At 46.8% G+C, this 25,132-nt stretch overlaps 1 protein-coding gene across 1 annotated transcript in view; it reads left to right on the top strand.

Annotated features, from left to right (window-relative positions):
• myo1ha (myosin IHa) overlaps window positions 1-25,132 on the top strand; it is a 71,942-nt gene that overhangs the window by 18,422 nt on the left and 28,388 nt on the right. Inside the window, exons 6-18 of the mRNA XM_085961308.1 lie at window positions 256-327; window positions 2,553-2,672; window positions 3,036-3,103; window positions 5,932-6,037; window positions 9,170-9,250; window positions 11,121-11,212; window positions 13,165-13,259; window positions 15,531-15,577; window positions 16,884-16,964; window positions 19,893-19,998; window positions 20,573-20,690; window positions 21,925-22,038; window positions 23,959-24,035. Of these exons, the coding sequence (XP_085817434.1) occupies window positions 256-327; window positions 2,553-2,672; window positions 3,036-3,103; window positions 5,932-6,037; window positions 9,170-9,250; window positions 11,121-11,212; window positions 13,165-13,259; window positions 15,531-15,577; window positions 16,884-16,964; window positions 19,893-19,998; window positions 20,573-20,690; window positions 21,925-22,038; window positions 23,959-24,035 (1,177 nt within the window). The remainder of the gene's footprint in view (window positions 1-255; window positions 328-2,552; window positions 2,673-3,035; window positions 3,104-5,931; window positions 6,038-9,169; window positions 9,251-11,120; window positions 11,213-13,164; window positions 13,260-15,530; window positions 15,578-16,883; window positions 16,965-19,892; window positions 19,999-20,572; window positions 20,691-21,924; window positions 22,039-23,958; window positions 24,036-25,132) is intronic.

Here is a 25,132-nt window from a genome sequence, read left to right as displayed (position 1 = left end):
CCAGTGTTTTTAATAATAACCAGTAATAGTGGTAGACTTTTAAAATTGCGCCAACACTTTGCTCTCTTCCTCCACCTTCTGGGCTTTGCGTCATATACCCAACTCTCCCCTTCCCCTTCCCCTTCCCCGGGACAGGAGGGGCCACAGCTCCCCCTTCCCACAGCCCAGCCCCTCTGGATCGTTACAGTAGGAACTGAGCAACAACTGAACAAATAGACGTTTCACGCCTCTTTTCTTCACTGTTTTGTTTTGCAGCTGCTGGGTGTGCACGTCTTAGTCCTGCAAGAAGGTTTAACTCACAAGAAGATTGAAACCAAAGCTGATGAGGTACCAAAGGATTGGCGTCAGAAACTCTTGCTGGGTGCTTACAAGAAAAGCAGAGGCAGGGAACTCATGGACCTGAAAATGGCAGAAGTCTGCCTGAAAGAGTATTGAACACTGAAAGGACATTAAGATGTAGCCCATGCGTTGCCTATGATGACCTAGTGGGTAAATGCGCTGATAAGTGCGGTGCTGAGACTCAGACCTGGAAGGCTCCAGGTTGGGTCTCAGCTAGGGTGGCAGAAAGAGTACTCTGGAGCTAGGGAAGGTGTAAAATGAGCCAGAGTCCCTGCTCCTGGCCACTATCCGGTGACCCCCTACCGCAAACTGCTCAGCCAGGATGCTCTCCTTGCAGCTGAATAGCCAGCCTTCACTGCCTGGTCAGATGAAGAACATGGGTGAGATATCAGAGAGCAACTGTGGAATCAGACTCAAGGTGAGTCAGCACCTCCAAGAGAGGAAGGGAGAAGTCAAAAGAGGGGGAAAAAATCAGCCTCATTCAAAAACAAATCTGTTAAAAGAAAGACTCGCATTTATATAGCGCCTTTCACGACCACTGGACGTTCCAAAGTGCTTTACAGCCAATGAAGTACTTTTTGAAGTGCAGTCACTGTTGTAATGTAGGAAACGCAGCAGCCAATTGTGCACAGCAAGCTCCCACAAACAGTAATGTGATAATGGCCAGATAATCTGTTTTTGTTATGTTGATTGAGGGATAAATACTGGCCAGGACACCGGGGAGAACTCCCCTGCTCTTCTTTGAAATAGTGCCGTGGTGTGGCGGAGACCACATAGGGACAATAACACAATTCACAATGTATAGTCAATGTGGTTATATGTACCTAAACACAATTCACTATGTATAGTCAATGTTGTTATATGTACGTACTTGGTTGGGTTATCGGGGCAGGGTCCCTTTAAGAGCGTTGGTAGCATGATGACGTCATCCGTCGGTAGCGTGATGACGTCATAGCCCTGCAACGAGGCTGAGTCCCTCAGTCCTCATGGAGAGTGAATAAAGTAACACGCGTTTTGCCTTTGCTGCAACAAAAGTCTCAGAGCCTGTTGATTTCTAGCGACTCCAACAGTGGGATCATTTACGTCCACCTGAGAGAGCAGACGGGGTCTCGGTTTATTGTCTCACCCAAAAGACAGCACCTCTAACACTGCAGCACTCCACTGGAGTGTCAGTCTAGATTTTTGTGCTTAAGTCTCTGGAGTGGGGACTTAAACCTGCAAATTACTGACTCAGAGCTGAGCGTGCTACCCACTGAGCCACGGCTGACACTTAATGAACAGGGCACTGCCAGTCCCGATGTTATGTGTGCAATATTAGAAGAAGTTCACCATGCTGGCCTGTAATCGTGCATTCCCTCCCTACGCACACCTGCTCCCTAACGGCATTTGTATAGAAACAAATCACCAGATGCTTATGGACAAGAAAGACCATTCCATCCAGCTTAGGTCATCATTCCAGAACGACCCGACATTGCCCCCGCTCCCCCACCTCATCTCAACATCCTGCTGTTTCTCAGTTGATTTCAGGGGTTTTGCTTTCAACGCCCTAGCCAGGCGTTCATTCCACGTGTCGATCACTCTTTGTGTGAAGGTCAAATTCCTGGCATCCTCATTTCCTTTAATGTGGGGTTGGGAGGAGCACTCCTGCTCCTCCTGGCTCCACGTTCGGGTAGGTTGCTTACCTTCTTTGTTGCAGGCGAGCCCCAGGCTTGGTTTCCCTGGGTGCGGCCTGCAATGGCGCTGGCTGCCGCAGGGCGAACCAATCTTGCAGAGGGGATCTCAAGCAGGTGTTAGCCCCCTTCTTTGCATGCGCGCGAGTATAGGACGCCTCTTGTTTGTCCTTGCCCAATATGGCGGGTGGTGCACTTCCAGTCGGAAATGTGCGCACGCTTCCTGCCTGCCATATTGTAGGCTGAGTAACGCCCGAAAAGCAGGAGCTGTGCGGACCAATTTCTAGGCCCAGCTTTCTCCAGCCTTTCCCGTAACTCAGTCCCATGAGGCTGTGGATTGGTCTTATGGCCATAGCCTCACTAGTGTGGCCCTGCTTTATTTGAAGGCAGCCGACCCTAATAGTTTATTTCTGCTTTAAATTAAAATGTTTAACAACTTTGCTGAAAGAAAAAAGAAACAAGTAAAATGAAAACGAAAATTTTAAAGGAAAAAAAGAGTTACACTCTTCAAATACCAATGAATGTATTGTTTGTTTTTCAAAGGTTTTGAGCCCTCTGAGTGTTGAACAAGCCTTTTGTGCTCGGGATGCATTAGCAAAAGCTATTTATGGACGGACTTTTACTTGGCTCGTTAACAAGATCAATAAATCACTCGCTAATCAGGTGAGGACAAGCATTCCATTAAAAAAAAACTTGCATCTTTTGATTAATTTATTGTGGCATGAGTCAGAGTTGGGGAATGGAAGACGTTTCCACTTTGGGCACTGACTGATTGTCAGGATTGAGCTCCCCCCAATGGTAGATACAGAGTAATACAGCCTTTACTCCAAGCACCACCTTTGGCCCAACCTTCAGGAGAGCAATTGCCGCTGTGTGAATGTTTGCCATCTCCATACCACCCAGCCACCTTTGTGATATCCCTAACTGAGATGACCAACTCAATGTCAATTCCGAGGCCCCGATTTTAACTCCTGGTTATTGGCAAGTGATCAAGGGGTGATTCATGATTTCAGTTTTCTTTTGTAGGACCCAAGCAGAAAAACAGTGATTGGACTATTGGATATCTATGGATTTGAAGTCTTTGATGTCAACAGGTAAGAGCTTCTTGTGATGCACCTTGTCGTTTCTGAGGGATGTCAACATAGTGTCAAGTCCAGGATAAATACTGCACTTGTACTCCTGCCTTCTTCATCCCTTTCTCGAGCTGAGTCCGAGGCCGACAGTTGGCTCAAGCACTACTCCGCTTAACTTTCTACTTAACCAGCTTTCCGTAAACCAGCCTGCTCCTTGCCTTTAAGGTGATCTACTGAACCTAATGGGAGTTCTGTCCCAGTAGAAGTGAATTCTGCTATTAATCCAGCCATTATTTATTGACAATGTCTGGTATACTTTCTGCTGCAGCCGGAGGCCCCACCTGATACATTAGGTAGAATCTTTACTCATAAGAAGCCATTTCTGGATCAAATGAATATCATCCCCCAACAACCAGAATAACTAAGCTGCTTGGTTATATTTGCATGGACATAAAAACTTCCCTAAACCTTTATATCATGAGATATTATACAGAATTTTTGTTAATAAGTGAGATAATGTGCTGCTGTGGTACAGAATGGCGGTAATATTGACTTTGGGCGATGGCATGAAATGGGTGATAGCGAATTAGCCACTCATTATACACCATGCCCGATTCACCTTTCAATTGCCGTGTCAGCCATGGCTCAGTGGGTAGCACTCTCGCCTCTGCCGTCAGAAGGTTGTGGGTTCCAGTCCCACTCCAGGGACTTGAACACAACCATCTAGGCTGACACTCTAGTGCAGTACTGAGGGAGCGCTGCATTGTTGGAGGTGCTGCCTTTCAGATGAGATGTTAAACCGAGGTTCCGTTTGCTCTCTCAGGTGGACGTAAAGGATCCTGAGGCTCTATTTTGAAGAAGAGCAGGGAGTTCTCCCCGCTGGCCAATATTTATCCTTCAATCAACATCACTAAAAACAGATTATCTGGTCATTGTCACATTGCTGTTTGTGGGACCTTGCTGTGTGCAAATTAGCTGCCGCGTTTCCCACATTACAACAGTGACTACACTTTAAAAAGTACTTCATTGGCTGTAAAGCACTTTGTGAGGTTGTGAAAGGCGCTATATAAATGCAAGTCTTTCTTTCTAAGTCAATGAAAGGGAAAGTCAGTGTAATGGGCAGTCAATTGGATATCACCCATTTTGCAATATCGCCCAAAGTTAACATTACCCCCCCAGTGAGTTCAGTTTGTACCAAATAACTACAAAATGGCAGAGTTTAGACAATGGGCTAAATTCTTGTCCAAATATTAGAGTCTAGTGGCAGAGGGATTGTGAAATTATCATCGGGCTTGGATTGGTCGATTACACCCCTTGGATGTGGACATGTGGGGTTAGTAAATCGGCCTCGGGCGGTGGGGCGAAGCGGGCAGTGCCGGATTAGCCTCCCATTATACGCCGCGCCTGATATTTACTCCCATTGACTGCAGTGGGACTGAATATCGGGCTCGGCGTATAACGAGCGGCCAATCCGACATCGCCCGATTTGTGCCACCGCCCCGAGACCAATTTCTAGGCCGTGTTTTCCAACATACTGCAATCTTGTTGAACGGACTAGGGTAATAAGGTGAACTAGAACACTGGCCTTTGATCTCCGACACCTGAGGTCAAAGCTAACCCAGGCGCAAGTGTTGACGCTCCGCTCCCTGGTGTGGAATTAGAACCCTGACTTTTAACCTCTGGAGCCTAGATTTGAACCTAATCTAATGAGGTGGGATGGAGACCTCCACTGGGCTGTATAACGTAGTGAAGAATAGATCCAAATTGCATCTTTTAAAACGTCCAACACATTACCATAGAAATCCTGGCAGATTCCAATGCATTGCCATTTTAGATACTTCAAACTGGTGCATTGTTAATGTGTCGGCACTTCTCTTCTCTCACTGACAGACTTGCCCGGTGCTTTGCTGGTGAATATTCATTTCTCTTAATACAAATGACAGCTGTACAGTAACTAGAGGGCGGTGTGTCGTATCACTAATCTCCTGAACATGACACCTGTGTGTACACGGCTACGCATGATAAATTAATTGTGGGAGTAACTGTAATCATTGAATGCTCAGCTTTATTACCTTACCTTTATTCTTCACATCTGCCCGAAAGCTCAGTTTGTAACCACCGTTTGTAACTGAGCCAGTCGGACTGCGCTGAGCTGAGCTGCCTGATCACAGCAGGCGTGTTGGTGGGATGCGACAACTTGCCTCAGCGTCTCCTGGGCTAGGGAGGGGGGAATGAATCAGTCAGGGCGTTTTGTTCCTGAACATTATCTAGCGACTGTGCCTGGAAAGTCTACGTCGGTGGGCTTCGGGTAAGGCTGAGAGTAGGGTTAGGTGTGCTGCACCCCGCGGTCAAATAGCCTGCCACCACTCACCAGGCTCACACGTGACGAACGGCCATTTTGGCCAAGTACTGGCGGCCAGCACCCTTGGAACTATGTTCTAATATGAGCGAGCGCCTCAAGAAAGGGGAGAGACGGGAGGGGGGTACTGGTCAAAAATATCACACGCACACGCCCTCCTTCCTTGTCCTCCTGTTCTAGCTGTCACAGAGCATCGTGCGCTGACCTAACCTTTTGTGGTAAAGTGCGGGAAGGTGCAGGGTCTCGCTGGTGAGCCTTCTCGTGGTGAACCAGACCGATGGGGAGCTGCCGAATGGATAGAAAAATCAGAGGGCAAGACATTGCACGGGAGTGGCCCGGTGTCTGGGTTCAGGAAACGGCTTATGGGAACCTCGCGTGAACCAGGGACGGGATGCAGGGAAGAGGGTGGCAAATTTGGGGAAAACGGAAATGAAACACTGTCTTTCCTCTAGAGCGGCTTCAATCACGTGAATGACTTCTTTCTCTCCAGTTTCGAGCAGTTCTGTATTAATTACTGTAATGAGAAGCTGCAGCAGCTGCTGATTGAATTGACAATGAAATCGGAGCAGGAGGAATACGAGGCGGAAGGAATCCAGGTACAGTCTGTCCCACTTGTATTACTTCAATTTATACAATGCCAAGCGTGCAAATACCTCATCACTCACTTTGAAGACAGTCCGTTTGGATCACGGTGACCTCAATGATGAATTTCCATTCATTGTTTTTTTTCCTCCATGTTAAATTCTGCTCACCACATTCTGATTTATTCTGGGGAAATCCACCCTGTAACATAGCAATGTTCCATCTTTTTTTTAAACTACTTTGTGGGGGGGGGGGAGAACTCCCAAATGGCCGGTTTAACAAATAAAACAAAAGCAAGCACCAAACAACAACAACTACAACTTGCATTTATATAGCGCCTTTAACATAGTAAAACATCCCAAGGTGATTATCAAACAAAATTTGACACCGAGCCACATAAGGAGATATTAGGACAGGAGCTTGGTCAAAAAGGCAAGGTCTAAGGAACGTCTTAAAGGAGAAGGGAAAGGTAGCGAGGCACTCCCCCCCCCCCCAACCCGTGGCTCAGTTGATGAATGCATCATACATTGAGCCATATGGACCACTAAGGCCCGAGGTATGATTCTTGGTTAGCTGAGCATAGGCAAGACAGCAGTGTGGGTGCCACAATTGGCCGTCGCGTCCCCTGGGCTTCCTGCATCTAATTTCTAATCCAGTGACCCCCTGATGGGAGGGGTGGGTGTGAGGACATCGAGTGAGGACAAGATCAGGCTTGGCTCTGAAGCCCCGTCAGAGCTAAATACCCTGCTGACACTCACTGTTTAGGGGCAATGGCCGACTGGACAAGGTACCAGAGGACTCTCGGACTCATCACCCCCAAGAGAAAATGAAGGGAAACTGGACAAATGAGCGCGACACGTTATTCATTCTGTCAAGGTTGGCCAACACTGTATGTTGAGACCATGTTCCTCAGACAATGGGAGATGATTGCCGACGTGTAAGGAAATCGGTAAAACGTTCTTTATGAACGAGTTTACAACGTCGTTACACGTAGTGCACGGAGTAAATCTTCCCCCGTGTCCTTAAAAACATTATGACTTATTGGAAACCTGAATCAGAGAGCACTGCAGGAAGAAGATGGAACATCACCATAACTGTGGTGAGTGCTTCCAGTGTGACGAGATTGACCAGTTGAGAACAGTACAGTTAGAAGGAGCAGGAGGAGGCCATTCAGCCCCTCGAGCCTGTTCCGCCATTCAATGAGATCATGGCTGATCTGTGGCCTAACTCCATCTGCCTGCCTTTGGCCCATATCCCTTAATACCTTTGGCTACAGAAAGCCACCATTTTTAATTCAGATTCTTTTCTTGGGGTGAATTGTTGTGCTTCGTCAGGTGAGAAGTGCCGAGGAATGGAACGCGATGACTTTGGCGCCCGATTGTCCGCATCAGCTGTCAGAGGCTGAACTTTTCCTCACATCTCCTGAGCCGGGGTCTGGATTTAAATTCAGCTCGGGTTAATAGGATGCCATCGACTCAATCCCGTCCCCAGTCAGTGTGAGTTCACAGCGCAAAACAAACACGCAATCCAGCATCAGTTGATACTAAGAGCTCAAGAGAGGTCACAAGGACGGCCGGTGTGGGAATAGCACAAGTGTCACATCGGGGCACCCTCTTCTGTGGCTGGGGTGAGTCAGAGGGCGATTTATCCTGCACTTAACTCATGTGACAGCCGACATGGGAGTGCCCAGTGGTAACATTGGGAAAATGCTACCTCACTTTGATAAGAACTCACCCAAAATTTAGAATTAAAAAATAGCCATTGAAGAACGCCTCAAAAATGAAAGACAAAAAAATATCACCCAATGTTGGTTTAAGTTTCTAAGCTTGTATCCCAGTGCAGTCAGCCCCACCTGAGGGTTCTTGTATATCCAATGATTGATTTTTTTCCTGGTTCTTTCTTTTAAGAGTGATATGGTTGGGCCAGGATGACTCACCATCAGCTATCATGTCCCTCCCTGAGATGTGTCTCTGCTTGGTGCCAGCTCCTGAGAGTGTGAAGTCCATAGCAGGAATGCTAGGGATGAACCTGAGCCATACTATTCCATAGCATGTCATAGTGGCTCATCAACGTGCTTCGCCGCCACATTGCCGCAATATAGACCAGAAACTTCTGTAGTCGACCCAACCCATGGAATTAAATGGGTATCTCCATGATGTGATCTGGAATGCACTGCCTGAAAGGGAGGTGGCAGCAGATTCAATTTTCAAAAGGGAATGGGTGGGATAAATAAAAAGACTTGCATTTCTATAGCACCTTTCACAACCACCAAACGTCCCAAAGCGCTTTACAGCCAATGAAGTACTTTTTGAAGTGTAGTCACTGTTGTAATGTAGGAAATGCGGTAGCCAATTTGCGCACAGCAAGCTCCCACAAACAGCAGAGTGATAATGACCGGATAATCTGTTTTAGTGATGTTGGTTGAGGGATAAATATTGACCAGGACACCGGGGATAACTCCCCTGCTCTACTTTGAAATAGTGCCATGGGATCTTTTACATCCACCTGAGAGGCCAGACGGGGCTTCGGTTTAACATCTCATCCAAAAAACAGCACCTCTGACAGTGCAGCACTCCCTCAGTACTACACTGGAGTGTTTTTTTTAATTCATTTATAGGAGCATTTAAAGCCAGCATTTATTGCCCATCCCTAATTGCCCTTGAGAAGGTGGTGGTGAGCTGCCTTCTTGAACCACTGCAGTCCGTGTAGTGAAGGTACTCCCACAGTGCTGTTAGGTAGGGAGTTCCAGAATTTTGACCGCGCGACGATGAAGGAACGGCCGATATATTTCTAAGTCAGGATGGTGTGTGGCTTGGAGGGGAACTTGGCGGTGGTGGTGTTCCCATGCGCCTGTTGCCCTTGTCCTTCTAGGTGGACGAGGTCGCGGGTTTGAGAGGTGCTGCCGAAGAAGCCTTGGCAGCACCTCTAGTGTCGGCCTAGATTTTTGTACTTAAGTCTCTGCAGTGGGACTTGAATCCACAACCTTCTTGACCCAGTAGGCACTGGGCTATGGGGAAAGAGCAGGGGAGTGGGACTAATAGGATAGGCCTACCAAAGAGCTGGCACAGGCACGATGGGTCAAATGGCCTCCTTCTGTGCTGTAACATTCTATGTAAGTCTGACATCATTCATTCTTGTGCCTGCAGTGGGAGCCAATCCAGTACTTCAACAACAAGATCATCTGTGACCTGGTGGAGCAAAAACACAAAGGAATTATCTCCGTCCTGGTAAGAAAACAAGGCTTTTTCTGTATCATTTTTATCACCACCTATCGTTGTAGACATTCCCTATATCCCATTCCTAACCACCGGTACCATTCTTCCTCCTACCTGTGAGAGGTAATGAAAGATGGAAGGAGCTTATCATTTCCTTTGGCGTTTTAATGGACATATTAACCCATTAAATAGATTAACGCTTCAGTTAAAATAATGGGCCGAGAGATTTTTTACACATTCGTATATTAATATCACAGAGAGCAAGATTTCCTCCCATATAAGGTTTGCCTACAGAATAACTTGATTGTATGTCAGAAAGTAGTGCGTTGAGTGTGGAGCACTTTGGGACAGTTTGGGGATGTGATGGGGCGCTGAGTAAATGCAAGTTCTTTCTTCTTAAATGTTTTCTCTGTTAAATTCAGGCAGCTACTCGATCACCCAGGCAGTTACAACAGTATAGCCCCAAGTCTCTGATCCATGCTCCCTGTGAGTGCACCCGCCCCCCACTCTGCTGAGAGCGTGCAATCAGGGAATCACCCCTTATATGGCAACTTACAAAATGTTGCCACAATATAATTAAATATGTTGCTGCAGATAAAAAGATGAACGTTAGTAATTCTCTCTTACACCATAGGAGGGACTTCAGTTATCACAGAATCACAGAATCACAGAAACCCCACAGTGCAGATAGAGGCCATTTCGGCCCATCGAGCCTGCACCGACACATATCCCACCCGATCCCCGTAACCCTATGTGGAGAGGCTGGAGAAGCTGGGGTTGTTCTCTTTAGAACAGAGAAGGTTAAGGGGAGATTTAATAGAGGCGCTCAACATTATGAGGGGTTTTGATTGAGTAGATGGGGAGGAACTGTTTCCACTGGTAGGTGTGTCAGTAACCAGAGGACACAGATAGATATAAGATAATTGGCAAAAGTCAGAATCAGATTATTGTTTAGGCAAGGGTATTAAGGGGTGACAGAACCAAGGCCGGTAAATGGAGTTAAAATACAGATCAGCCATGATCTAAATGCATGGTGGAACAGGCTCGAGGGGCTGAATGGTGGAATAGGCTCGAGGGGCTGAATGGCGGAGCAGACTCAAGGGGCTGAATGGCCTACTCCTGTTCCTGTGTTCTCCCACCAGGACCCTACATTGAAACTTTGACAGGATCAATCTGCTTTATTTTAATATAACAACAGAAAACGCTGGAAAAACGCAGCTGGCCAGGCAGCATCCGTGGAGAGAGAAACAGAGTTGACGTTTCAAATCGAAGACTTGGCTAGGCATGACAAGCCCTCCTGTACTTCACCCATGAAGTTGTTCTTCATATGTGAGCTTTGACAGCAGGCTGTTGGAGCACAGGAACGCAGTCCTGTCATCACCCGATCTCCACGTACATCTAGTTCACAGCAGGGGGAGCAGGCTCGAGGGGCTGAATGGCCTTCACCAGTTCCTATGTTCCAGTGGGGAGATGAGGAGAATTTGTTTTGCACAGCGAGCTGGAATACACTGCCTGAAAGGGTGGTGGAAGTGGATTCAATAGAAACTTCCAAAAAGGGGGTTGAATATATACTTGAAAAGGAAACATTTGCAGGGCCATGGGGAGAGAGCAGGGGAGTGGGACTAATGGGATAGCTCTTCCAAAGAGCCGGCACACGCACAGACACGATGGGCTGAATGGCCTCCTTCTGTGCTGTAAGATTCTATGATTTTACGTGCTGTTGTCATGATGGAATTTAATATTCAGTAACCCCCTCTTGTTCTCCTCCAACCCCCTCCCATTCTTCAACCTGTCTGGGTTCCTTCGTATAGCGCATGTTTTTTTTGGTATTTCCATGTAACGTCCTGCTATCTGAGTGAACTTTTTTTTCCTTCCCAATGAGGATGAAGAGTGTCTGAGACCTGGAGAAGCCACAGATCTTACTTTTCTGGACAGGCTGGAGGAGAAAGTGGGAGCCCACCCTCACTTCCTAACGTGGGTACCCGATGTGTTGTGTAAGACCACCGCTTTAGCCAGCCCCCAAGACTCCGACTTTAAGACTAAAACATTTATTTGGGGGGGGGAGGTGGGAAGGAGCATGCTCAATAACTGGGAACTGACTGCTTTCTTACCTTTTTTATTATTGCGACGTTTGTTCTCATCGTGGTGTACTGCTGGAGAATGGAACAGTGCTTTAATTTGAGTGCCCCAGTGTCAAGATTGAGCATGCCCAGACCAGGTTTCCCACAATAATGTACCTCAGTCCCGCCCACAGAAGAGCATCAGTGTCCAATTGTCCAATTCCAACACCGGCCATCCTGTACATTGCTAATTATTACAAAACGAGGGGCAGTTTGGCGCTGTGCACCCAAGCTCACAAGGAACTAGACTGAGACAACCCAAACTCCTCACTTAGCATCTTTTACAGCCAGCAGACAGAGAACATAGAACATAGAAAAATAGGAGCAGGAGTAGGCCATTCGGCCCTTCGAGCCTGCTCCGCCATTCAATATGATCATGGCTGATCCTCTATCTCAATACCATACTCCCGCTCTCTCCCCATACCCCTTGATGCCTTTTGTGTCTAGAAATCTATCTATATCCTTCTTCAATATATTCAGTGACTTGGTCTCCACAGCCTTCTGTGGTGGGGAATTCCACAGGTTCACCACCCTCTGAGATGTTCATCTCATCAGAACAAGTTGGGTTGGAACCGAGGTCCCAAACTTGAGCTATCCAGTTTCCATTTTCCTATATTTTGATGCTCACATCAAGCTTTCCCAGGTCCGGCACATCATGAGCCCGATCCAAGGTGAAGCTCCCTCTACTCTTAGGCTCAATCTGGAAAGGGGGCCTGACCTACTTACCTCAACGTGACATTTCCATTTCCCACACCAGTCATCCCTTTAATGTCTCTGAGTGAAACTGTCAATGAAGCGGTGAATTTTGGAATGTGAACTTCCACTCACTAGAAACACCGAGCACTTGGACCTGCGCAACCATAGAGGAGAAGACTTTCATTCCATCAGTCTGGTTGGATTCAAACCCTGGTCCCACAGATAAGAGACCAGGGAGCTGCACATTCCACCAACCAATTGCTAAAGGGCCCCAAATATTGGCACTGCATCCCCATTGTTGGATGTTCAGTGTTTCTTCCGTGTATCTGTATCTGAAATTGGTATTTTTTTGTCCCTTGGTTTTCTGTAAGTGCCCAAGCAGCCTTCTGATTTCAATTCTATTAAAAAATTTTGATTCGGAAATGGCATCTCCACACTCGAGACAGAAATAGTTTTTTTTAATCATTTTCCCAGCAAGAACCATTCTGGTTACACTTACTCTCGGTGGTTTGATTTGAAAACTTTTGACTGTAAGTCTCCGTGACTGTCAGACACGCAGTTGACCAAACAAACTATGCTACTGAGCCATACAGCTCTCAAAAGCCGGGGTTCAATCCCTGGTCAGTGCTGAGTTGGCTGATCTCAGCTAGGACAGAAGTGGAATAACAAATTGACTCAGTGGCCCTCGGCCTGGAAATCCGCTTGGGTTCTGCTGCTTGCTAGTTGCCCCGTCTGGAAAGTGAAGGTGTGCACGGACAACAGTTGGACACAGCGTTGGGTTTAGTTTTGATGCGTTATAGTTAGATAGTTTCCTCTCTGTCTGGAATTTCACATGGCTGACGTACCAAAGAGCTGCTTGCGCCTGTGGAACCGCATGAATAAGCACCTTCCGGAGAAGAGGGGAGAAAATGAAGGGGCGCATGGTGAAGTAAAACCATCATTATTCTTGGAGGAAGGGAGGGGAAAGCATCTGTTCAGTTATAGAAGATTTTTTTTTAACCCTGATTGAAACTTCAGTACTCAAGGATCTAATCAGAAGAATGGCTTTTAGAAGGGTTTGTGAAAGCCTTTGCCCAGTTGAGGTAATATTTGCCCCATTGTGCCTTACAGACACAAGCTGGCAAATCAGAAGACAAGGAAGACTATGTGCCGTGGTGACTTCAGGCTGCTACACTATGCGGGAGAAGTCACTTACAATGTTATAGGTGAGTCAGGAGCTATGGACCGAGAGCGAGCTCATAACTGGTGGCCACTCCTAACCATCTCTAACCTTCCTTGTATACAACATGTGGAACCACCGTTCATTAATCTACCTGAGAAGAATTGACTCAGGGTTAATAATAATGTTTGTCATTGATTTAATTACATAGAATCATAGAATGGTTACAACACGGAAGAAGACCATTCGGCCCGTCGAGCCCATGCCGCTTTCTGCAAGAGCACTTCAGCTAGTCCCACTCCCCCGCCCTTTCCTCGTAGTCCTGCAAATTTCTTTCCTTCAGATACTTATCCAACTCCCTTTGGAAAGATAAGATTGAGTCTGCCTCCACCACCCTTTCAGGCAGAGCGTTCCAGATCTTAACCACTCGCTGCGTAAAAAAGTTTTTTCTTACGTCGCCTTTGGTTCTTTTGCCAATCACTTTAAATCTGTGTCCTCTGGTTCTCAATCCTTCTGCCAATGGGAACTGTTTCTCTCGATCTACTCTGTCCAGACCCCTCATGGTTTTGAGCACCTCTATCAAATCTCCTCTCAATCTTCTCTGCTCCAAGGAGAACAACCCCAACTTCTCCAGTCTATCAATGTAACTGAAGTTCCTCATTCCTGGAATCATTCTCGTAAATCTTTTCTGCACCCTCTCTAAGGCCTTCACATCCTTCCTAAAGTGTGATGCCCAGAATTGGACACAGTACTCCAGTTGGGGCCGAACCAGTGTATTATCCAGGTTCATCATAATTTCCACACTTTTGTACTCTATACTGTACCTCTATTTATGAAACCCAATATCCCGTGAGCCTTTTTGACTGCTTTCTCAACCTGCCCTGCCACCTTCAACGATTTGTGTACACATACCTCATGGTCTCTCTGTTTGTGCACCCCCTTTAGGATTGTACATTTAGTTTATATGTCCTCTCCCCATTCTTTCTACCAAAATGTATCACTTCACACTTTTCTGCATTAAATTTAATCTGCCATGTGTCTGCCCATTTCACCAGTCTATGTCTTCCTGAAGTCTATCACTCTCCTCCTCACTGTTCACTATACTTCCAAGTTTTATGTCATCTGCAAATTTTGAAATTGTGCCCTGTACACCCACATCTAAGTCATTAATATATATCAAGAAAAGCAGTGGTCCTAGAACCGACCCCTGGGGAACACCACTGTATATCTTCCTCCAGTCCGATAAACAACCGTTCAGCACTACTCTGTTTCCTGTCACTTAGCCAATTTCGTATCCACGCTGCCACTGTCCCTTGGACTTCAACTTTGCTGGCAAGCCTATTATGTGGCACTTTGTTGAATGCCTTTTGGAATTCCATGTACACCACGTCAACCACATTGCCCTCATCAACCCTTTCTGTTACCTCATCAAAAAACTCGATCAAGTTAGTTAAACACGATTTGCCTTTAACAAAGCTGTGCTGGCTTTCCTTAATTAATCTACACCTAGCCAAGTGACTGTTAATTTTGCCCCTGATTACTGTTTCTAAAAGCTTCCCCACTACCGAGGTTAAACTAACTGGCCTGTAGTTGCTGAGTTTATCCTTACACCCTTTTTTTGAACAATGGTGTAACACTTGCAATTCTCCAGTCCTCTGGCACCACCCCCCCCGTATTGATGGAGGATTGGAAGATTATGGCCAGTACCTACGCAATTTCTGCCCTCAATTCCCTCAGCATCCTAGGATGCATCCCATCCGCTCCTAGTGATTTTTCTGCTTTAAGTTCAACCAGCCTTTCTATTACCTCTTCTTTATCAATTTTTATCCTATCAAGTGTCTCCACTACCTCCTCTTTCACTATGTCTATGGCAGCATCCTCTTCCTTGGTGAAGACAGATGCAAAGCACTCGTTTAGTACCTCAGCCATATCCTCTGTCTCCTTTTTGGTCCCTAATTGGCCCCACCCCTCCTCTTACGACCCTTTTTATTATTTATAGAAGACTTTTGGATTACCTTTTATGTTGGCTGCCATTCTATTCTCATGCCCTCTCTTTGCCCCTCTAATTTTCTATTTGAAGATTGTGAGTGTTGCTGAAAGCTCTGGATTTTCGCAAGCAGCCAGGTCCTGAGGTCACGGGACAGGAGAGTCCCATACTTAATAAAATGGTGGCATCACTTCCCTTGTTCTGTTGAGAGCACAGACTTTGTGAAACTTCATGATATCAGAAGAGGTTTCTTTGTTAAATAGTTTATGCTGGTAAAATTGGTGCCTATTCATATTCTGAAAATATATGACTCTTTCTCCCTTCAACTAGGGTTTCTAGATAAGAACAATGACCTCCTGTACAGGAATCTCAAAGAGGTAAGCACAGCTCAGGGATAGCACTTCCAATGGCTCCTTCCTTAAAGGGGTGGTGTCACCATGCAAGAAGAAATCATTCGTGACAGAAACTCTGTGGGGCCAACTCACAGGATACCCAGCAGTTAGATGCCAAGAGCTTTCCCCCACACCCCCTTGTGGTAATCTTCAGAATAGTGATTAACAGGAGACATCCGAGCCAGGAGATGTCCGCATAACCGAAAGGGGGGGGGGGGGGTGGTGGCCGCTCTGTCGAGCAGATGGTCACATAGGAATGGTTAGTGGAGCAGCTCGCCGGTGAATCTGGCGATCTCACATGGCAGGTCATTGCGAAAGAGGAGAAATAAGTTTAAAAGAAAAAATGCCTCCTACCAGCGAGTGCTTCTTTTAAAAAGAACATTGAGAGAAGTAAGTGAAGGCCTCAGTGTCCATGGTCCAGGGCAGCACCCGGGTTCAAAAGAGTAAGTGGAACAATAAGGTAAATCAGGAAATTGTGATTAGGTGAAACCATGTTTGAGTTTTAAAGATTGTACAAGGAAGGACGCTTGAATTTCTTAAGGCTAAAGGGATCAAGGGATATGGGGAGAAAGCAGAGACAGGGTACTGAGTGTGGATGATCAGCCATGATCGCATTGAATGGTGGAGCAGGCTCAAGGGGCCGAATGGCCTACTCCTGCTCCTATCTTCTATGTTTCTATGTAAGAACTCCATCCATGTTTTAGCCAATTTTAGGTGAACTATAGAAATTCCAAGTATTTTTTTATCAGATTTAAAATCCTTGGGCCACACACGCCAGCCTTCCTCAGCAGTGGGGTGGAGCGAGGAAGGGTGGTGGAACAGGGGCAATCAGCCTATGCAGGCAACTTGCTCCCAGGCTTTGGCCTATGCAGGCGATAGACTACCAGGCCTTGGCTTATGCAACCAGTCTACTCCAAGCAACCTCCTCCTAGGCCTCAGTCTTTACAGGCAAACTACATCCATGCCTCGGCCTAGACTATCTGCCAAGAGGTGCACTGGACTGGATTGCGGGGAGGGAGAGAAGACGGATGATTGTCTCTTCGAATCTCCCTCCCTGCTTATGAGCGTTTTACCTTGCTTCCACCGATAGCAGTATAACAAGGGCAAACGTGCGTCCCACTGTTCTGTGTGTAGCCTATTGAAGCTCTAAAGCACAGCCGCACTGCACAGCCTGCCTTCCGATGTATTTTAATTCTTCACTTCAAACACAAACAGCTCTCGTTCTCATACATAACATCGAGAGAGTACCGAATTGTAAGTGTGGAACAGATATCTCTCTGTCTCTCTGCAGGTGATGTGTAGCTCTACAAACCTCATAGTTAAAGAGTGTTTCAGCATCTCTGAACTGGGTACCAAGAAAAGACCTGAGACGGTGCGTATTGACTTTGCTGTTGCTCAGTCTGTTTAAATCACGATTGGCTGTAAATACGTTTTCTGTGGTTTATACCTCGCACAGGCCAGCTCACCAGTGGTTTGTTAATAGTTTATTTCTAGTCATAAAGGGCTGGATTTTGCCAGCCCTGAGGAGGCGGGTTTGGAGGAGGGACTGCCGGGAAAATGGCAGAATTTGGGGGCGGGTACCCAACCCGCCTCCGTGCTATCTTGCCAGGAGGCGGGTAGCCAACCCGCGCCAGCTCCCAACTCCTTGGAGGCGGAAAGGGGATTACAGCCACTTAGCTGCCTGTTAACAGGTAGTTAACAGGCAGATAAGAGGATTATCCCCATTTTACCCACACAAGTGTGGGCTTCCCGACGGGCTCCGAAACCCGCCAGGGTCACCGAGGCGAGTAGTGGGTCTGCAGGGGTCTGCGGGTGCAAAGGTGCGCTGTGGAGTTAAGTGATGGGTGCACGTGTGGAGAGGGGAGTATGTGAGGTAAGTGCAAAGTGTTAGAAATAGTGTACTTACCTTTGTTTCTTCCTGCAGGCTTCAATCGGTGGGTATGCGGAGAGTCTCAGACCTCCGCGGCAGAGATGACAGATGGCCGTTGCATTCTCCAATGCAACAATCATCTCATTTCTGCAAAAGAAAGAGGTTTGATGAGGTCTTGAATTCAAGAACTCATCAAATTACAAAGACTGTCAGTGTTTGACAGCTTCACAGAGCTGTCAAACAATGACAATTCATCTGTCAAAATTTTTTGACAGATGAAATGTCATACGTTGACGTTCTCTGTAACCGGCTTTCCCTTAATTGGCCTGCTAAGCCCGCTGGGCGGGTTTAACAAGGTCAATCAAAGGAAAATAGCGTGGGTTGGCCAGAAGTTGATGGAGGCGGGACTGAAACCCGCCAAGTGGGAGTCCCGCCTCCAAAAGCTCCCCATTGACAAATTCCAGCCCGAGGTCTCTGACCAATTTTCTCTTGCTCCTCTCCTGAAGGTGTTATGTCAGAAGGCACCTCAGTTACGTGGCCATTCTTCACATGAAAGCCAAGACAGTAAATGTCGGTGTACAATACTACCTTGTGTGAGGGGTGGGGCAGAAGTCTGTCGCAGTTAATCAACATTGGCACAAAATGAGTTTCCAGCAGGGCTCACTGACAGTGATCAGAATGAACAATAGAAAGACTTGCATTTATATAGCGCCTTTCACGACGTCCCAAAACGCTTCACAGCCAATGAAGTACTTTTGAAGTGTTGTCACTGTTGTAATGTAAGAAACACAGCAGCCAATTTGTGCACAGCAAGCTCCCACAAACAGATAATCTGTTTTAATTACACATTGGTTGAGGGATAAATATTGGCCACGACAGCAGGTCAAACTCTCCTCCTCATCTTTGAATAGTGTCATGAGATCTTTTACATCAACCTGAGAACACAGACAGGGACCTACCATTTAACATCTCATCCCTTAGTACTGCACTGTGAGCATTGAGCCTGGATTATATGTTCAGTCCCTGGAGTGGGATTTGAACCCACAACCTTTCTGACTCTTGAGGCAAGAGTGCTACCCACTAAGCCACAGAATACTGGATGACTTTCCCCTCTCTAACCCAGGAGCCTCGAGAATAATTGTTGTGCCCCCACTTCTTCTTAGGCAGTCCCTCAGAACCGAGGATGACTTGCTTCCACACTAAAAATGAGTTCTCAGGTGACTGATGAGTCCAATGCGGGACCTACAGTCTCTGTCACAGGTGGGGCAGACAGTGGTTGAAGGGGCGGGTGGGTGGGGTGCTTGGGTTGACGTGCGCTCCTTGCGCTGCCTGCGCTTGGCTTCCGCTTGCTCCCGGCGAAGAGACTCGAGGTGTTCGGCGCCTTCCCGGATGCTTCTCCTCCACTTTGTGCGGTCTTGGGCCAGGGATTCCCAGGTGTCGGTGGGGATGTTGTACTTTTTCAAGGAGGCTTTGAAGGTGTCCTTGAAGCGTTTCCTCTGCCCACCTGGGGCTCTCTTGCCATGTTGGAGCTCTGAGTAGAGCACTTGTTTTGGGAGTCTCGGATCGGGCATGTGGACAATGTGTCCCATCCAGAGGATGTTGTCCTCTACTGCCACCCTGGCTGAGTTCAGTTAATTTAGCACAGGCAGGCCTCCTGGTCTGTGTGACTCACTTATATTCTGCTTCTATCAATTGACCCACCCAGGGAATTGTAAGTAATTTTGAATTCTTTCAAAATAATGCAGACCTGTTGCCAACAATCACCTTGACTGAAATTGATATTCGGATTAAGGCCTGCCATGGCTTGTTGCAACATAACTACATGAGCCATGGCTCAGTGGGTAGCACTCTTGTCCTTCTGAGTCTGAAGGTTGTGGGTTCAAGTCCCATTCCAGAGACTTGAGCACAAAATCTAGGCTGTGGGAGTGCTGTGCTGTGCTATTGGAGGTGCTGTCTTTTGAATGAGATGTTAAACCGAGGCCCCGTCTGCCCCCTCAGGTGGAAGTAAAAGATCCCGTGGCATTATTTTGAAGAAGAGCAAGGGAGTTATCCCTAGTGTCCTGGGCAATATTTATCCTTTGGCCAACAACACTGAAAAACAGATGATCTGGTCATTATCACTTTGCTGTTTGTGGGAGCTTGCTGTGCGCAAATTAGCTACCGTGTTTCCCACATTACAACAGTGACTACACTTTAAATGTACTTCATTGGCTGTAAAGTGCTTTGGGACGTCCTGAGGTGCTGAAAGGTGCTATAGAAATGCAAGTCTTTCTTTTAGATAATGTTCGTCATTAAAACTCTAGCGGGCTTTAATTCTAAATAATAATTGCAAACAATTTATTTCTGTACAAGTTATTGCAGACAACGCGCGCTCAAAAGCCTCGGGCTCTGACCTGCTGCTCAATCCCACAATTGTTTCTCCTGGACTAGGTGGCGACACAGTTCAAGTACAGCTTGATGGGTCTGATTGAAATCCTGATGTCGAAGGAGCCTTCGTATGTCAGGTGTATCAAACCAAACGATGCCAAGCAGCCAGGTAAGCCTCAGGCGTTGGACCAAGATGTTGAATATTGTCGAATGTTGCATCAAGATCCCTCAGGGTGCCTAAAATGGACAAGCGTTCCATTTCCCAGTGCTCATATCCCTCACCTTCGTCAGCACATGACAGCAGGAGATTTTAATAACAAGATACAGGGATAAAGAAAAGAAAGACTTACATTTCTATAGAGCCTTTCATGACCACTGGATGTCTCAAAGTGCTTTACAACTAATGAAGTACTGTTGGAGTGCAGTCACAGTTGTAATGTGGGAAACACGGCAGCCAATTTGCGCACAGCAAGCTCCCACAAACAGCAATGTGATAATGACCAGATAAACTGTTGTTGTTATGCTGATTGAGGGATAAATATTGGCCAGGACACCGGAGATAACTCCCCTGCTCTTCTTCAAAATAGTGCCATGGGATCTTTTACTTCCACCTGAGAGGGTAGACGGGGCCTCGGTTTAACCTATCATCCAATTTATTTTGTAAGTACACGCATTAGTTACCGACCAACTGAATTTATTCTCCTTCTCTCACTTCCCCCCCATCTTTCTCTCTCCCTGTGCAGGCAGGTTTGATGACGCGCTAGTAAGACATCAGGTGAAGTACTTGGGCCTCATGGAACACCTGCGTGTGAGACGAGCGGGTTTCGCTTACCGCAGAAAGTTTGATGCCTTCTTAAAGAGGTAACAGAATAAGACAAATGGATAAGGTTGTTGAATTGGCCCCTTTAAGAACTAAGAACCTTTTTCTTCCAATAGCAGGCCACTCGAATGGAACAAACGCGGACATGTTCTCCCTCTGACATTCTCTCCCCCTATTGTGAGGGTACTGACACTTGCTGGGTTTTGGTTCCATGATGGACAACCAGCCTCCAGTACTTCACCCCATTGGCTATTCTTCCTCTGGGAGCCTAAGCACTGGGTGTCAGCAGGATGTCCAACCTTTGGGGGTTGCCATCACACCTGAGCCTGATCTTGTCCTCATTCAGTGTCTGCACACAAGCACTTTCCAGCCTGGCACAGCAGGAGTGGCAACCCTTGTGAATTTACCAGCCCCCCCGCCTCGCCTCTTTTTTTTTAGCCTAAAGGCACTGAGGCCAGAATTAGCGCCCTAATTGCCACCCTGCCTAAAAGAAGATTAACACTGATTGGTCCAAGAATCAGACTGGGACTAGCTCAGCACAGACCAGAACCTTGGTCGGGATGACCCAGCCACGCACTGCTCAATTAACACAGGCATCAGAGAAGCTACCCCAAGAAGTACCTTGCTCAAGGGCCGCTCTCTGGAATGGTCCAACACACCACAGAGGAATGGAATATGGGTCTATTGCCCTCAAATCTCCACAGGATGGGCTCCTGGTTTTAATCATGCAACATGTGGGCACTTGCTAGATACTTAGCCATAGGGGGAAATATAGGGCCAACAGTTCCTTTACAGCTACAGGTCCTCTAGTTTTAATAGAGCCCTTTCACTTCCTAAATGGAAGCTGAGGGAGTCCCAGCTCCTAATAGTATTCCCTTGGCTTTCTCTCGCTGAAGAATCGGAAAGGGAGATGAAACAGTGCTGAATGCCACATCTGGCCACATCCCACAGCTGGGTAGACCATTGACCGATATCCATAGGCACATGGAACAGAACCTCTGTTGAGGGCACCAGGTGAAGGGGAGTGACTCGCAGGCACCAATGTGTTAAATTATCCGGTGAGGAAAGATTCAGATAGTGAAAAGTTAACTGATAATTCCTCATTCTTACTCTGTTTCCCTGATGGTTCAAATTTATAAACAAACCAGCCAAACGCTGAGGAGGGGGAGGGTGAATGCAAACAGAGACGCGGAAATATTCTGGACCCCCCACCTTAACATACTGTACAGATTACGAAGAGATACACATTCACACTTCAGTGTCCTTTTCCTGTAGGTATAAGTTACTGTGTCCCGACACTTGGCCGAATTGGCATGGACCTGCCTCAGAAGGGGTTGAGAAATTGGTGAAACATATTGGCTACAAACAGGAGGAATACAAAATGGGAAGGTATGTAAGGAATCCGTGCGGAAAATGTCACCATACAACTGTAAAATCAAAATCAAATCATCCTTTCTTTGGACACTAAGGTACTCGGGGGATACGGGGATCGGGCGGGAACGTGGAGTTGAGGTAGAAGATCAGCCATGATCTTATTGAATGGTGGAGGGGCTGTATGGCCTACTCCTGCTCCTATTTCTTATGTCCTTAAAAGTATTGTAAAGCCCTTCTCTGAACGTACATTGGACTTACAAGAGTAAGTTTTCCTCCATAGCACCTGATCTTTGGGCGCTCCTGGGGCAGAGGGGGATGGACAATGAGATCAGAACCCTCTACGCAGATTCCCACCCATCTTACCAACCGTCTGATTTTTCTGCGTCATTTCTATTGGATGTCAGAAACGCTGGGCCAGTTACAGATGGATGTATTTAGACTCAACTGTTCCAATGCTGTCCTGGCTGGCCTCCCATCTTCTACCCTTAAGCTCATCCAAACCTCTGCTGCCCGTAAACTAACTCGCACCAAGTCTCGCTAGCCCATCACTCCTATGCTCGCTGACCCACATTGGCTCCTGGTCCACCAATGACTTGGTGTTGGAAACATAGAAACATAGAAACATAGAAGATAGGAGCAGGAGTAGGCCATTCGGCCCTTCGAGCCTGCTCCGCCATTCAACGAGATCATGGCTGATCATCCAAACCCTAGCACCCGGTCCCTACACCGACAGCCATCCCACCCAAGCCCTATCCCCGTAACCCCACGTATTTAATCCCCCCTAACACTAAGGGCCAATTTTTATCATGGCCAATCAACCTAACCCGCACATCTCATCTGAAGCAGGCAGTAACTCCATTACCCTGTTCAAAAGGACACAGAAGGCCTCTGCTCCACTCTGTGGTCGACAGGCTAATTCACCAGCTCAGGAAACCTGGGCCTCAGAGTGGACCTATCAGGCAGGAGGGCATTTAAAATGTACACAGTGCCTTAGGTAAGTGAGAATCACTAACTTGATCCAAATGTTAATTTAAAAGGTGGCTGCCCTCATTTTTTTTATTTTTTGGTCAGCTGTTCCTCTGTCACGCACAGAAACCACGTTTAAGAGTCTCCAAGCCAAGCTGCTGAGGAATCCACTCAGAATTCTCTAAGTATATCACCTTGAAGCCACCTCGACCCAAATACCTCCTCCCAAGGAGGTTGATCATTCGTTCATCATTGAACAACTGACAAGTGGATTTGAGCATTTCTCAGGCAGACAGTCAGCAGGTCTCAGGAGCTCCTCATGAGCATCACGAGGACCATCACAACTCACACTCGAATTATATACATAGAATTACGTATAATGTACTGCACAGAAACAGGCCATTCGGCCCAACTGGTCTATGCTCCACACGAGCCTCCTCCCACCCCTCTTCACCTAACCCTATCAGCATGCCCTTCTATTCCTTCCTCCCTCATGTTTTAATCCAGCTTCCCCTTAAATGCACCTATGCTAATCACCTCAACTACTCCTTGTGGTAGCGAATTCCACGTTCTAACCAGTCTCTGAAGCTTGTCCTGGATTCCCTATTGGATTCATCAGTGACTCTCTTATATTTATGGCCCTTGGTTTTGGACTCCCCCACAAATGGAAACACTTTCTCTACATCTACCCGATCAAACCCTTTCATAATCTTGAAGACCTCTATCAGGTCACCCCTCAGCCTTCTCTTTTCTAGAGAAAAGAGCCCCAGCCTGTTCAGTCTTTCATATACAAGTCTATCGTGAATTAAAACACCTCTTAAAAAAAGAATCTCTCAGTTTTTCTTGTGTTTTGGTGCCACCTCTAAATCAAGCCCCATCCCATTATTTGGTATGCAACCTTCTATCAGCACTGGAAAGTTGAGGAGTTTTGATAAAGATGCTACAGATGATTTTTTTTTGTTTTTTTAGAACAAAGATATTTATCCGTTTTCCAAAGACGTTGTTCGCCACTGAAGATGCGTATCAAGTCAGCAAGAATGCCTTAGGTGATATCGCAGACCTTCTCTCTCGAACTTTCTGACTTATTTTAGAAACACAAGGGACTATTTTAATCACCCCAGCCTGGCAGGAATGGTGTGGGATGGGGGGTGGTGGGGTTCATGCCTCAATCCCGACACCTTCCTGGAATCACCATTTTTATTTGCCTGACTTCAGGCACAGGAAGGCCACCCGCCCCAGAGGAGCGGGGGGCCTAATTTAAATGGCAGTGCCGCCTCTCGATGACGTCATCGGGACGTGCCCGCCATTTTAACTGCAGGCCTGACTTAGGCCTGCATGGCTCTATCCCACCAGGATCCAGGCCACAGGAGGCCCAACTAAGTGGATCTTAATACATTTTTAAAAAGGTTTCTTGTGGGCCAGGAGCAGAAGAAAGACTTGCATTTATATAGCACCTTTCACAACCGCCAGACATCTCAAAGCACTTTACAGCTAATGAAGTGGAGTTACTGTTGTAATGTGGGAAACATGGCAGCCAATTTGCACACAGCAAGCTCCCACAAACAGCACTGTGATAATGACCAGATAATCTGTTTTTGTTCTGTTGGTTGAGAAGTATTGGCCAGGACACCAGGGATAACTCCCCTGCTCTTCTTTGAAATAGTGCCATGTGATCTTTTACATCCAAAGAGTAGATGGGGCCTTAGTTTAACACTCATCTGAAAGACAGCACCTCTGACAGTGCAGCACTCCAGTGTCAGCCTAGATTTTTGTGCGCAAGTTCCATGGGGTAGGACTTGAACCCACAGCCTTCTGACTTAGCGGCAAGTGTGCTACCCACTGAGCCACAGCTAACACTATAGCAGGAGTACTCCTAGTTATAAAACCTTCGATCCCGTACACCTTTTTACAGCTGAATTAATGTGTCCTCCCGCTTTTAAAGATTTGTGTATTCGAGCCCCAAAATATGTCTGCTCTTCTACTCCTTCTAAAGTTTTACCATTTACTGCGTACGTATTCTGCTTATTCTTCCTCCCAAAATGCATCAGTTAGCATTTCATCTTTCACTCTTTAAAATACTTCTACCCGGGGACCGTTCAGTGGCACTGAGAAATAGAATCGAGAGTTACCCCCACTAACGTTC

Source organism: Somniosus microcephalus, chromosome 19 (genome assembly GCF_052327205.1).
Source record: "Somniosus microcephalus isolate GS21.2 chromosome 19, FLI_Smic_1.0, whole genome shotgun sequence".
In the NCBI taxonomy this organism is placed as follows: Eukaryota; Metazoa; Chordata; class Chondrichthyes; order Squaliformes; family Somniosidae; genus Somniosus; species Somniosus microcephalus.
Note: the sequence above shows the minus strand (reverse complement) of the source record. Positions and strands in the feature narration are given on the sequence as shown.